We start from the raw sequence: 12,112 nt of genomic DNA, 5'->3' as shown, positions 1-12,112 counted from the left end.
ACGTCTGTAATCCCAGCACTTTGGGAGGCCAAGGTGGGTGGATCACCTGAGGTCAGGAGTTTGAGACCAGCCTGGCCAACATGGTGAAACCTCATCTCTACTCAAAATACAAAAAATAGCGGGTATGGTGGTGGGCATCTGTAATCCCAGCTTCTAGGGAGGCTGAGGCAGGAGAATGGCTTGAACCCGGGAGGCGGAGGTTGCACTGGGCCGAGATCGTGCCATTGCACTCCAGCCTGGGCAATAGAGAGAGCAAGACTTTGTCTCAGAAAAAAAAAAAAAAGTGGACTGTGAGGTCAGAGAGACCAAGGTTTAAAACTTGGTTTTGCTACTTACTAGGTGAATATCCTTGGTCAATTCATAAAAGCTATTAAGTTTCAGCTTCCTCATTAGAATGATAAATTAATAAATTAGATGATTAATAAAGCCGTATCATATCTCTCCTTAGGATTGTTCAAAGGAAACTGTGTGTGTTTGTGTTGATGTTAATTTCTTTTCATTTTCATGCTTGGGGGGCTGCTTATTTGAGGATGTTCTGGGGGGTCCGACCCATCCATCCCCCATGGAAGACCATTCCCCTGTCTTCAGACTGGCAGGGCACTTCCATAGACAAGAACATTCTGGATGCTTTGATGCTAAACACTACCAGGATCGGACATGGATTTGCTCTGAACAAACACCCCGCCCTCAGGGCTTACTCGAGGAAAAAGGACGTCCCGGTAGAAGTCTGTCCCATCTCTAACCAGGTATGTGTGACTCATGCGGCTGATCCCCATGATCTCCTCTAACCACAACCTCTGCCCTCTTAAACTTTTTCCTGTATAACTTCTCTCTTCCTTTTTTTTTTGAGATGGAGTTACCCAGGCTGGAGTGCAATGGCTCGATCTCAGCTCACCGCAACCTCCGCCTCCTGGGTTCAGGCAATTCTCCTGCCTCAGCCTCCTGAGTAGCTGGGATTACAGGCACGCGCCACCGTGCCCAGCTAATTTTTTGTATTTTTAGTAGAGATGGGGTTTCACCTTGTTGACCAGGATGGTCTCGATCTCTTGACCTCGTGATCCACCCGCCTCAGCCTCCCAAAGTGCTGGGATTACAGGCTTGAGCCACCGCGCCTGGCCGAGACTACTCTTTTTAGGGATCGGAGTTCATCTTTCTCCCTTGCCTCCTACTGGGCAGGTTCTGAAACTGGTGTCTGATTTGAGAAACCACCCTGCAGCTACTCTGATGGCCACTGGGCACCCCATGGTGATCAGCTCTGATGACCCAGCAATCTTTGGTGCCAAAGGCTTGTCCTACGATTTCTATGAGGTCTTCATGGGCATTGGGGGGATGAAGGCTGACCTGAGGACCCTCAAACAGCTGGCCATCAACTCTATCAAGTGAGTGTCTCATGTCCTCCCAGGCCCCCTGCCCGCCTTCCAGCCCACAGCTCCTGTTTGCATCTGAGGAGGCTTGAAGCTGATGCCTCGGTGGTTTCTGTGGGTTCCTTCTTATCATGGCTGGTCAGTCCTAGCTGCTGGACTGGGGAGACTTTTCTGCAAGCCTCCGATGTCCCCTCAGGCTCCCTGGCCCTTTCCCAGCCCCTGCCCTGAGGCTGACCTGGGCTCCTCCTCTTCCGGCAGGTACAGTAGCCTGTTGGAGACTGAGAAAAATACTTTCATGGCAGTCTGGAAGAAGAGATGGGATAAGTTCATAGCGCATGTGGCTACGGATTAAGGAGAAACGAGCCATCCTCCACGAGCTGTCTTCCCGCACGCGCTGCCACCGCCACTCACCCACTCTTGAATCAGCTCCATGACCCCATCAAATCAATGGCCTGGGTTCCCGGTGATGTGCCATGAAGACGTCTTCTTCTCAGACCCTCTGCTGTCCCAGGGACAGTGAGTCCCTTGTACCTTTCCGAGGCCCCCCAGCAGGTGATGAAGCTGCTGCCGCCACCCCCCATAATGTCCCCCTGGGTCTTCCCCAGCCTGTCACCCTTCCCAGGCTGCTCTACCACCTGGCTCAGTGGGCCGGAGCTGATAGCTCTCACCGGCCTGCTGCAGATGAGCCAGGGGGAGCCCAGGCCCAGCTCCTCCACAGCTGCCACACCCGCTGCTGGCCCCCCAGACCCTGCCTCTGACCCAGCCAGCCCCTGTGGTGGCTCCAGCAGTTCTCATGGTGCTGACCCCTCTCTCCCACAGACCCCAGACACCCATTGTTCAGAGCCTTCTTGGAGCAGGGTGGGATGGCTGTGCTGACAGTAAGTGTTGGTTTGCAAAAAAAAAAAAAAAAAGTGAGAAGCACTTGGCTGGCTGACCAGCTTCATCCTCTGGAAACATTCTCTCTCAGCTGCAGCAGCACTGACCCAGTCTGCTCTGTGTCCATCACTCCTAGTTTCCCTACTTCAGAATCTCCTCCTCTCTGACCTCTGTGCTGTGTCCTCAGGGCTCAGTCCTGGGCTCTCTTCTATTCTGATCTCTTTATTAAAAATATTTTTTTGGCCGGGTGTGGTGGCTCACGCCTGTAATCCAAGCACTTTGGAGGCCAAGGTGGGTGGATCACCTGAAGTTGGGAGTTCAAGATCAGCCTGACCAACATGATGAAACCCCATCTTTTAAAATTAATTAATTAATCAAGAAAAAAATTTTTTTTTCAAGATGGAGTTTTGCTCTCGACCCCCAGGCTGGAGTGCAATGGTGCCATCTTGGCTCACTGCAACCTCTGCCTCCCAGGTTCAGGCGATTCTGCCTCAGCCTCCCGAGTAGCTGGGATTACAGGTGTGTGCCACCATGCCCAGCTGATTTTTGTATTTTTAGTAGAGAAGGGGTTTCTTTTTTTTTTATTTTTTTTATAAAGACGGGGTTTCACCATGTTGGTCAGGCAGGTCTTGAACTCCCGACCTCAGGTGATCCACCTGCCTTGGCCTCCAAAGTGCTTGGTTTATAGGTGTGAGCCACCACGCCCGGCCAAGAAGGGGTTTCATCTTGTTGGTCAGGCTGGTCTCAAACTCCTGACCTCAGGTGATCCATCCGCCCTGGCTTCCAAAAGTGCTGGGATTACAAGGGTGAGCCACCATGCCCGGCGTGTTCTGATCTCTTTAACTCTGTCCTCTTTATTTCTCTTCTCTCTGTGTACTCTTTTCCTGGGTGGTCTCATCCATTCCCTTGCCTTTCCATACCATTTATTTGTTAATGATTCCCACATTTATTTATGTGCTTGGAAAGCTCACAGGAATCTCTGGAACTGAGGAGGTACAATTCCGAACCCTCAATCTCTTCCCTTTAAACCTTTCTTTTTCTCTACTTTAATTTTTCTAAAGAGTGTCTTGCTATATTGCCCAGGCTGGTCTCCAACTCCTGGTCTCAAGTGATCCTCCTGCCTCAGTCTCCGGAAGTGCTGGGATTACTGACATGAGCCACCACACTCAGCCCTTTAAACCTTTCCCTGGCCTTCCCCATATCTGGTGAAAGACACCTCCGTCCATTCCAGTGCTGGTGAGCCCCTGTGCCCAGCAAGCATGTTCCTTTTCTCTTGACCTCATGGTCTGCCCGCCTCGCTCTCCGAGAGTGTGCTGGTGAGCCACTGTGCCCAGCAAGCATGTTCCTTTTCCCCCTTTTGTCCTGTCTGTCTCAGAGGTTTTCCTGTGCCTGCCCTGTTTCTCTCAGGAAGCCTTGCCCTTTTCCATCGTGCCTCTAATCACAATTTATAATTGGACATTTACTTCTGTGTCTACAGTCTCGCCCTGCCAGACTGCAAGCCCCCCGTGGGCAGGCACTCGTGATTGTTTCTGATTGTTTCACACACGCTACTAACTCAGAGCCTGAGCCCAAACCCAGTTAGTATTCAATAAACAATGCATTGCGTGAGTGGGTGTCTCTGTGTGTTCAGCTGGCTGCCGAGGAAGCGGGGAGTAGAGCAGAGCCACCCGAATAAAAGACCTCGTGTCATCAGAGAGCAGCTCCGTGCCTGGGCTTGGGAGAAGGATGCAAGAAGCCAGCCCTGTCCTCACTCAAGGATGGCAGGGGATCAAAGAATTTCTTTAAAGCCCCAGGTGGGGCTGGGCGCAGTGGGTCACGCCTGTAATCCCAGCACTTTGGGAGCCGAGGCGGGCAGATCACTTGAGGTCAGGAGTTCGAGACCAGCCTGATCAACATGGAGAATCCCTGTCTCTACTCAAACTACAAACTTATTCGAGCGTGGTGGCACATGTCTGTAATTCCAGCTATTCTGGAGGCTGAGGCAGGAGAATCCCTTGAACCTGGGAGGCGGAGGTTGATGTTAGCCGAGATTGCACCACTGCATTCCAGCCTGAGCAGTAAGAGCAAAACTGCATCTCAAAAAAAAAAAAAAAAAAGCCCCAGCTGGATGTAAATGTCTTCTTATCCATCTTCCATGACTTGCACCAGAGCTCTCAGGCAGCAGCAAGCCCTCTCTCCGCTCCTAGTTTATCACCATTTGGTTCCTGGAACGGGGAAAAGCCTTGCCCACCGGGAGTCAGCAACCACAGGCTGTGCCCGGGTGGAAGAAGACAGCCTCTAGGGTCCTGTGTAACTCTGCAGGTAACTCAGTGCCTCACCAAATCCCTGAAGACCCCCTTTAGGTCCCAGCGCACTAACTTACGTTTAACAGTTGGTAGACGGACTTTAGGAGAATGGACTTGCGTAGCAAGTTGCCGTGGCTGCAGGGATGTCCAGCACAGGCAGATGCAGACAGCCTCTGGCCTGAACGTGCTGTGATCTCCGATTTGGCAAAATGAACCAGCAACAGTCTTGCCCATGGCCAGTTCTTCTTTCTTGCTTTTATTCCTCGTGGCCTAGTCCTCTCGAACTAAATGTCCATGGAGCATTCATCTGATCTTTTTGAAATAATTTCAAAACAAGTTGCAAGAATAGTACAGAAAATTGTTAACAGGCCAGGCACAGGGGCTCACGCCTGTAATCCCAGCACGTTGGGAGGCTGAGATGAGCGGATTGCCTGAGCCCATGAGTTCGAGACCAGCTTGGGCAACATGGCGAGACCTCATCTCTACTAAAAATACACAAATTAGCTGGGTATGGTGGGCGTGCCTGTGATCTCAGCTATTCAGAAGGCTGAAGTGGGAGGATCGCTTGAGCCCAGGAAGTGGAGGTTGCAGTAAGCTGAGATCGCACCACAAAAACAACACCACCACAAACCTCGAACATTCTCTTTGCCCTGGGTCCCCCAGTTGGGATGGGATCTTGCTATCCTGCCCAGCCTATCTCAAAGACCTGACCTCAACTCATCCTCCTGCCTCAGTTTCCCAAAGTGCTGGGATTACAGGCATGAGCCATGCAACCAGCTTGCAGGAATTTTTATGCCACAAAAGTCAGCAGATGTTAGAAATCCAGGCCCCACCAGCCAGCTGTTGCACATTAACATATGATGTTAATTTGTCTCAGTAGATGATACTGACTTTGATCAGTTTCAGTTGATTGCTGCCAGAATTTGCCACGGAAGTCACCGTTTTTCCCTTGGTAATTAACAAATATCTGGAGAGGAGCCACTGCATGTAACAGTCTTCACTCCTCCTTAAAACTTTACCTGCACCCGCGGAGCACTTCTGTCTGAATCTGTTACTCTCATGGTTGCTGTTCTGTTTACTGCCATGTAGCAAACATCCCAAAACGTAGTGGCTTAAAACAAAAACAAAAATGTGTGATCCCCCGCCCTCCCCGCCCAGTCTGTGGGTCACGGGTCTGGGCAGTTCCGCTTGGGGTCTCCTGAGGTCCTTGTCACAATAGAGGCAGAGCTGGAGCTGGTGGGCCCCCAGGGGGCGCGCTCAACACAGCCCCAGGGCTCAGCTGGTGCTTTCCTTATGGCTAGTCAGGCCCTTCCCAGCCTCTCAGGTAGTTGGGACCACGGGGCACACCACCACGCCCGGCTGTTTATTTATTTATATTATTATTTTTATTTTATTTATTTTTTATCTTATTATTATTTTTTTTTGAGACGGAGTTTCGCTCTTGTTACCCAAGCTGGAGTGCAGTGGCGCGATCTCGGCTCACCGCAACCTCCACCTCCTGGGTTCAGGCAGTTCTCCTGCCTCAGCCTCCCGAGTAGCTGGGATTACAGGCACACGCCACCATGCCCAGCTAATTTTTTGTATTTTTAGTAGAGACGGGGTTTCACCATGTTGACCAGGATGGTCTCGATCTCTTGACCTCGTGATCCACCCGCCTCGGCCTCCCAAAGTGCCAGGATTACAGGCTTGAGCCACCGCGCCCGGCCTATTTATTTATTTAATAGAGATGGGAGTCTCTTTGCTGCGCCGGCTGGTATTGAACTCCCGGCCTCAAGGGATTCTCCTGCCTGGGCCTCCCAAGGCGCTGGATTACAGGCCTGAGCCACCTCTTCAGGCCAGTATGTTACTTAAAATAGCATTCTAAAAATAGTTTACCCTCCTCAGTGCTTCCCTGCGTGGAAAGGGTGTAAAAATAACATCTGCGGGCTGGAAATGCTGCTGGAGCCAGGTGGGTGCAGAGGTGTGATTTGGGTTTGGCTGTGCTCGGAAAACACCAGGGCAGAGCTGCTGGTTTTTAATTTGTCCAGGCTTTTTAGGCAATGGCCTGTTCCTCTGGCACCTTCCGCTGGGTGGGACCCAGCCTTCCAAAAGACCTTTTCTGAGCAGCGGAGCAGAGACCTTCCGTGAGGGCCCCAGTTCAGCCAGGCCTCCCTGAGGCTAAGCCAGCCCCGGGTGGGGACGCCGGGAGGGACTAGAGTGTCTTAGATTCAAGGAACCTCAGAGCTGGGAGAGGCCTAAAGACCATCTTATCGGCCGGGTGTGGTGACTCAAAGTGCCTGTAATCCTAGCACTATGGGAGGCCGAGGTGGGTGGATCACCTGAGGTCAGGAGTTCAAAACCAGCCTGGCCATCATGGTGAAACCCCATCTTTAAAAAAAAAAAAAAAAAAAAAAAAAAAAAAAAAAAAACCATCTTATCTACCGGCTTGGCTTGTGTTTCAAATGACTGATTAAGGCCCGGAGAGGGTCAGTAACTCTCCCAGGTCGCACAGTGGGTGACAACAGGTATCAGTGCTGGTCCTGGGACACAGAGCTGTTTTCTTCGCTTGTCTGGGGTGGGTTTCGGGGCGCCCCCCAGTGAGCTCCCGGCCCGGGCAGTCCTGGCTGAGTTGGTTCGGGTGGCCTCCGCCCCTGATCTTCCGGGGTGCAGAGCCAGAGCGCAGCGGTCTCTGGGGCACCGCCTCGGGCCGGGCCGATCCTCCCGAGCCCTGCTCTCCCCGGCCGGGGGCAGCCCGGAAACAGCCTCAGTTTCCTGTCCCCTCCTTCCCCAGGAGGAAAGATGTAGGCGCCCAGGCCCCACCGGGGGCTCCCTTTGTCCCGGCGCGCCCGGCAGTCGGCTGCGGCCCCCCAGCCCGGTGGGTGCGGTGGCGGCGGGGAAGTGGCAGAACGCCGGCCGCGATTCGCTGGGGACTCTGTCCCCAAGCTCCGCGCAGCTGTGGAGCTGCTGCCCCCTGCCGGCCGCGCCCGGTCCCACCCCCGTTTCCACCGCGACCCGGGTGCCCTCGCCGTCCTTCGCGTCACAGCGGGCAGCGCCAAGCTACAGCTTCCCATAGCGGAGCGGGGTGGGGCCGCGGGACGGCACAGAGTTCCCCGCGGCCATTCCCACAGATCATGAATGGCCTCGCCTGTCTGCACGGTCCCCTCCCGGCCTCAACCCTCTGCCAGGCAGCATGGTCCCTGGTGACCTTGGGCCATCCTGGCTTCTGAGCATTTGCAGAACAGGCCGGGTGGTGGCGGCGCCTGTAGCCAGCACTCTGGGAGGTCCAGGCGGGGCTCAAGCCCGGGAGTCTAGACCAGCCTGGGGAACAGAGCAGACTCTTGTCTCTTAAAAAAAAAAAAAAAAAAAAAAAAAAAACAAGCCGGGCGCGGTGGCTCACGCCTGTAATCCCAGCACTTTGCGAGGCCGAGGCGGGTGGATCAAGAGGTCAAGAGATCGAGACCATCCTGGCCAACATGGTGAAATCCCATCTATAATAAAAACTACAAAAAAGCTGGGTGTGGTGGTGGTGTGAGCCTGTAGTCCTGGCTACTCGGGAGGCTGAGGCAGGAGAATTGCCTGAATCCAGGAGGCGGAGGTTGCGGTGAGCCTGGAGACTGAGCAAGACTCTGTCTCAAACAGGATAGGAGAGTAATGCAATAATTAACTTTAAATTTTAATTACATTTAAAATTAAAACATGAATCTATGTAAATCACCTTTCAAAATTTCCAAAACTATGAAAAGGAACACACTGGAAAGGCTTGTGCCCACCCGTTTTCCACCCTCCGCTTTCCCGTCCTACCCATTCTCCCACCACGCTTACTTGCTTGTGTTTCTTTATGCAAAATAAACAAAAGAAAATATACACTGCTTTCCCCACTCTGATATAAAAGACAGCACAGTATCCACACTGTTCTGAGCTCTTTTTTTTTGAGACAGAGTCTTACTCTGTAGCCCAGGCTGGAGTGCAGGTGCACATCTGAACTCACTGCAGCCTCCATTTCCTGGGTTCAGGCGATTCTCCTGCCGCATCTGGACCACAGGTGCACACTATCATGGCTGGCTAATTATTGTAATATTATTATTATTAATTTTTTTTCCCAAGAGGGAGTCTTCCTCTGTTGCCCAGGCTGGAGTGCAATGGTACAATCTTGGCTCACTGCAACCTCCATCTCCTGGGTTCAAGCAATTCTCCTGTCTCAGGTTCCTGAGTAGCTGGGACTACAGGCATGAGCCACCACCCCCCACTAACTTTTGTATTTTTAGTAGAGATGGGGTTTCACTATGTTGGCCAGGCTGGTCTCGAACTCCTGACCTGAAGTGATCTGCCCATCTCGGCTTCCCAAAGTGCTAGGATTACAGATCTGAGCCACTGCACCCCACCTGGATCTTAAGTCTTGTTAAGATTTAGGATTGATTCTTTCAGCAGGACCATTTAATGGGGTGTCCCTTCCTGTTTGCATCTGGTTAGTCAGTTCTCCAGAGAGATACAATGTATAGCATGGAGACAGATACATACATAGATAGATAGGGGACAGATAGATGATATTTTTTTTGCCCATAATCAAAACTTTATTAAAATATTGACACCAAAATAGGAGATCACTGTTGTATACCTTACAAAACCAAATGTAATTACATTATCTTGGTAGATTAATTAGAATGATGGAACTTATGATAAGGCTTTCTTAACACAAATTCAGGAAGCTGTTTGGATCATTAGTGTTGCTTTCTTTTTTTTTTTTTTTGAGATGGAGTTTCGCCCATTACCCAGGCTGGAGTGCAATGGCTCGATCTCGGCTCACCGCAACCTCCACCTCCTGGGTTCAGGCAATTCTCCTGGGTTTCTCCGCGCGCCACCATGCCCAGCTAATTTTTGTATTTTTAGTAGAGACAGGATTTTGCCATGTTGGCCAGGATGGTCTCAATCTCTTGACCTCGTGATCCACCCGCCTCGGCCTCCCAAAGTGCTGGGATTACAGGCGTGAGCCACCGTGCCCAGCCTCTAGGTGTCCCTTAATCCAGTCAAGCTGACACTGAAAATTAACCTTCACACCAATGAAGTGCAGCCAGGCTAAGGCTGGGACCCGTGTATGGCTGGAGCCGCAACGGTGGCAGCCAGTGGGGTCACTCAGAGTCAGGGCATGGGGAGATGGCACTGGTCAGTGGCTCCATCTGCTCAGCCCACTCATAAGCCTGGGCTCTGGAGGGCGACTGACTCCCCACAAACCTTTCCTCTGCCTGTCCCCGGAGTCCCTTCCCCTCCTATGGGAGTCTGTGGGCTTTCAGGAGCTGAGGCCCTTGCCTCATGCCAGTCTCCCCAGGAAAGACCTTGCAGGATGGGCTGAGGTTCTGCTCAACGACTCCCTGGTGCCAGCTGCCCCTTCTCAGGGTCGGTGGCAGGGGAGTATGAGGGCTGAACTGAGTGCCTCAATGCCCCGTTTGCCCTAGGACCTGGGGAGGGACCGTGGCATGGGCTATATTTGGAAGGTCCAGGAACTGTCCTGATTGGGAATGCAGTGCAGCCTGGGGATGGGCCGGGGAGCTCACAGTGCCAGGAGGGCAGCTAGCAGGGAGTCTATTTGCCCTCCTGGGGAACAGCCACCAGGCACCAAGCAGGGAGTCCAGCAGCCCAGCCCAGGGACTTACGTGGACTCTGCATGCTTCGTATATGCTTAGAACACTGTCAGGGGCTGGATGTGATAATCCCAGCACTTTGGGAGGCCAAGATGGGCGGATCACCTGAGGCCAGGAGTTCAAGACCAGCCCGGCCAGTATGGTGAAACCCCATCTCCACAAAATTTAGTGGGGAATGATGGCGGAAGCCTGTAATCCCAGCTACTCGGGGGCATGAGGAGGGAGAATGGCTCAAACCCAGGAAGTGGAGGTTGCACTGAGCCGAGATTGCGCCATTGCACTCCAGCCTGGGCAACCGAGCAAGACTCATCTCAAAACCAAAACCAAAACCAAACCAAAACAAAACAAACAAAAAACCACAAAACAAAGCCGGGTGCGGTGGCTCACGCCTGTAATCCTAGCACTTTGGGAGGCCGAGGTGGGTGGATTGCCTGAGCTCAGGAGTTTGAGATCAGCCTGGGCAACACAGTGGAACCCCGTCTCTACTAAAATACAAAAAACTAGCCAGGTGTGGCCGCATGCACCTGTAATCCCAGTTACTTGGGAGGCTGAGGCAGGAGTATCAATTGAACCTGGGAGACGGAGGTTGCAGTGAGCCGAGATGGCGACATTGCACTCCAGGCTGGGTGACAGAGCGAGACTCTGTCTCCAAAACAAAGAACTAAAAACACAAAACCAAGACAAAAGACTCCGTCAGTGTGGGAGCAGCGGTTCATACGCCTGTAATCCCAGCACTTTGGGAGGCCGAGGCAGGTCGATCGCTTGAGCCCAGGAATTTGAGACCAGCTGGGGCAACATGTCAAAACCCCATATCTGCCAAAAAAAAAAAAAAAAAAATAGCCGGGTGTGGTGGGGAGGCTGAAGTGGGTGGATTGCTGGAGCCCAAGGTTGAGGCTGCAGCAAGTCGAGACTAAGTCACTGCACTCCAGCCTGGACAACAGAGGAAGACTCTGTCTCCAAAAAAAAAACTTTGTTTACTGGTGTTTCCTTCCTCCTCCGTTCTCTTCCTCTCTGTTGGGTGTTTTTTTTGAGATGGAGTTTCGCTCTTGTTGCCCAGGCTGGGCTGCAATGTCTCGATCTTGGCTCACTGCAACCTCTACCTCCTGGGTTCAAGCCATTCTCCTGGCCCAGCCTTTGGCGTAGCTGGGATTGCAGGCAACCGCCTCCCCACCTGGCTAATTTTTTTGTATTTTTAGTAGAGATGGGGTTTCTCCATGTTGGTCAGGCTGGTCTTGAACTCCTGACCTCAGGTGATCCGCCTGCCTCGGCCTCCCAAAGTGTTGGGATTACAGGCGTGAGCCATTGCACCCGGACCTCTGATGGGTTTTAAAATTTCCTTGATCAAGCTTCTCTTGCCCGTTCTTTTCTCTCTTCCTCTCCAACTTCTTTCTCCCATCCCCTCCTCTCCTTTCCTTTTTCTTGTCCCTTTCCCCCCAAGAAGACAGCCTGTGTTCAACATGAATACAGGTTGGACTGGGCAGAAGGAGCCAGGCTGGCATGCCAGGCCACGGGGCAGCTTGGAGCCTGAATCTCTAGGGCTGTCTCCTCTGTCTGCACTTGAAGCTGCCATGACCTGGCCTGACTCTCCAGAGGGACTCCGCCAAGGGCTCTGTCCCTTGCCAGCATTTCAGGTGCTTTGGGCCAGCTGGCCTCTCTTGGGTCAGAGTTCCCTGGAGCAAGTGATGATGGGGTGGGGAGAGGATGGTGAGACCACAGGAAAGGAACAGGGGGACATGGCAAAGGCAGAAGCGGGGCAGGGCTGGGGACTGGAGCCCCCATCAGGAGCACTGGGCTGAGGAGAGCTGTCTGTTTGGTCTGGCAGCTCCCTGAGTGACTTTCTTCTATAGATGGGTGAGGATGTCGGAAGGTCACCCTTCCACCCCTGCCCCCCGAGCTCTGGCGAGGAGTGTAGAGGCCGAGGGTGAGGGTAGATGGGCTCAATGACAGAGTGTTCAGCCTGGGAGGTGCCTAA

The 12,112-nt window shown here is 52.6% G+C and overlaps 1 protein-coding gene and 1 long non-coding RNA gene across 11 annotated transcripts in view; one reads left to right on the top strand and one right to left on the bottom strand.

Annotated features, from left to right (window-relative positions):
* Positions 1-2,285, top strand: part of ADA2 (adenosine deaminase 2) — a 35,841-nt gene extending 33,556 nt beyond the window's left edge. For all 9 annotated transcript variants that reach the window (XM_035284718.3, XM_035284619.3, XM_035284920.3 and 6 more), the window contains 3 exons: positions 589-746; positions 1,177-1,379; positions 1,623-2,285. In XM_035284718.3, the coding sequence (XP_035140609.1) occupies positions 589-746; positions 1,177-1,379; positions 1,623-1,716 (455 nt within the window). In that variant the 3' untranslated portion in view covers positions 1,717-2,285. The remainder of the gene's footprint in view (positions 1-588; positions 747-1,176; positions 1,380-1,622) is intronic.
* LOC118150509 (uncharacterized) overlaps positions 1-12,112 on the bottom strand; it is a 29,278-nt gene that overhangs the window by 8,812 nt on the left and 8,354 nt on the right. The gene's annotated exons all lie outside the window — the stretch shown is intronic.

Source organism: Callithrix jacchus, chromosome 1 (assembly GCF_049354715.1).
Source record: "Callithrix jacchus isolate 240 chromosome 1, calJac240_pri, whole genome shotgun sequence".
Lineage (NCBI taxonomy): Eukaryota > Metazoa > Chordata > Mammalia > Primates > Cebidae > Callithrix > Callithrix jacchus.
Note: the sequence above shows the minus strand (reverse complement) of the source record. Positions and strands in the feature narration are given on the sequence as shown.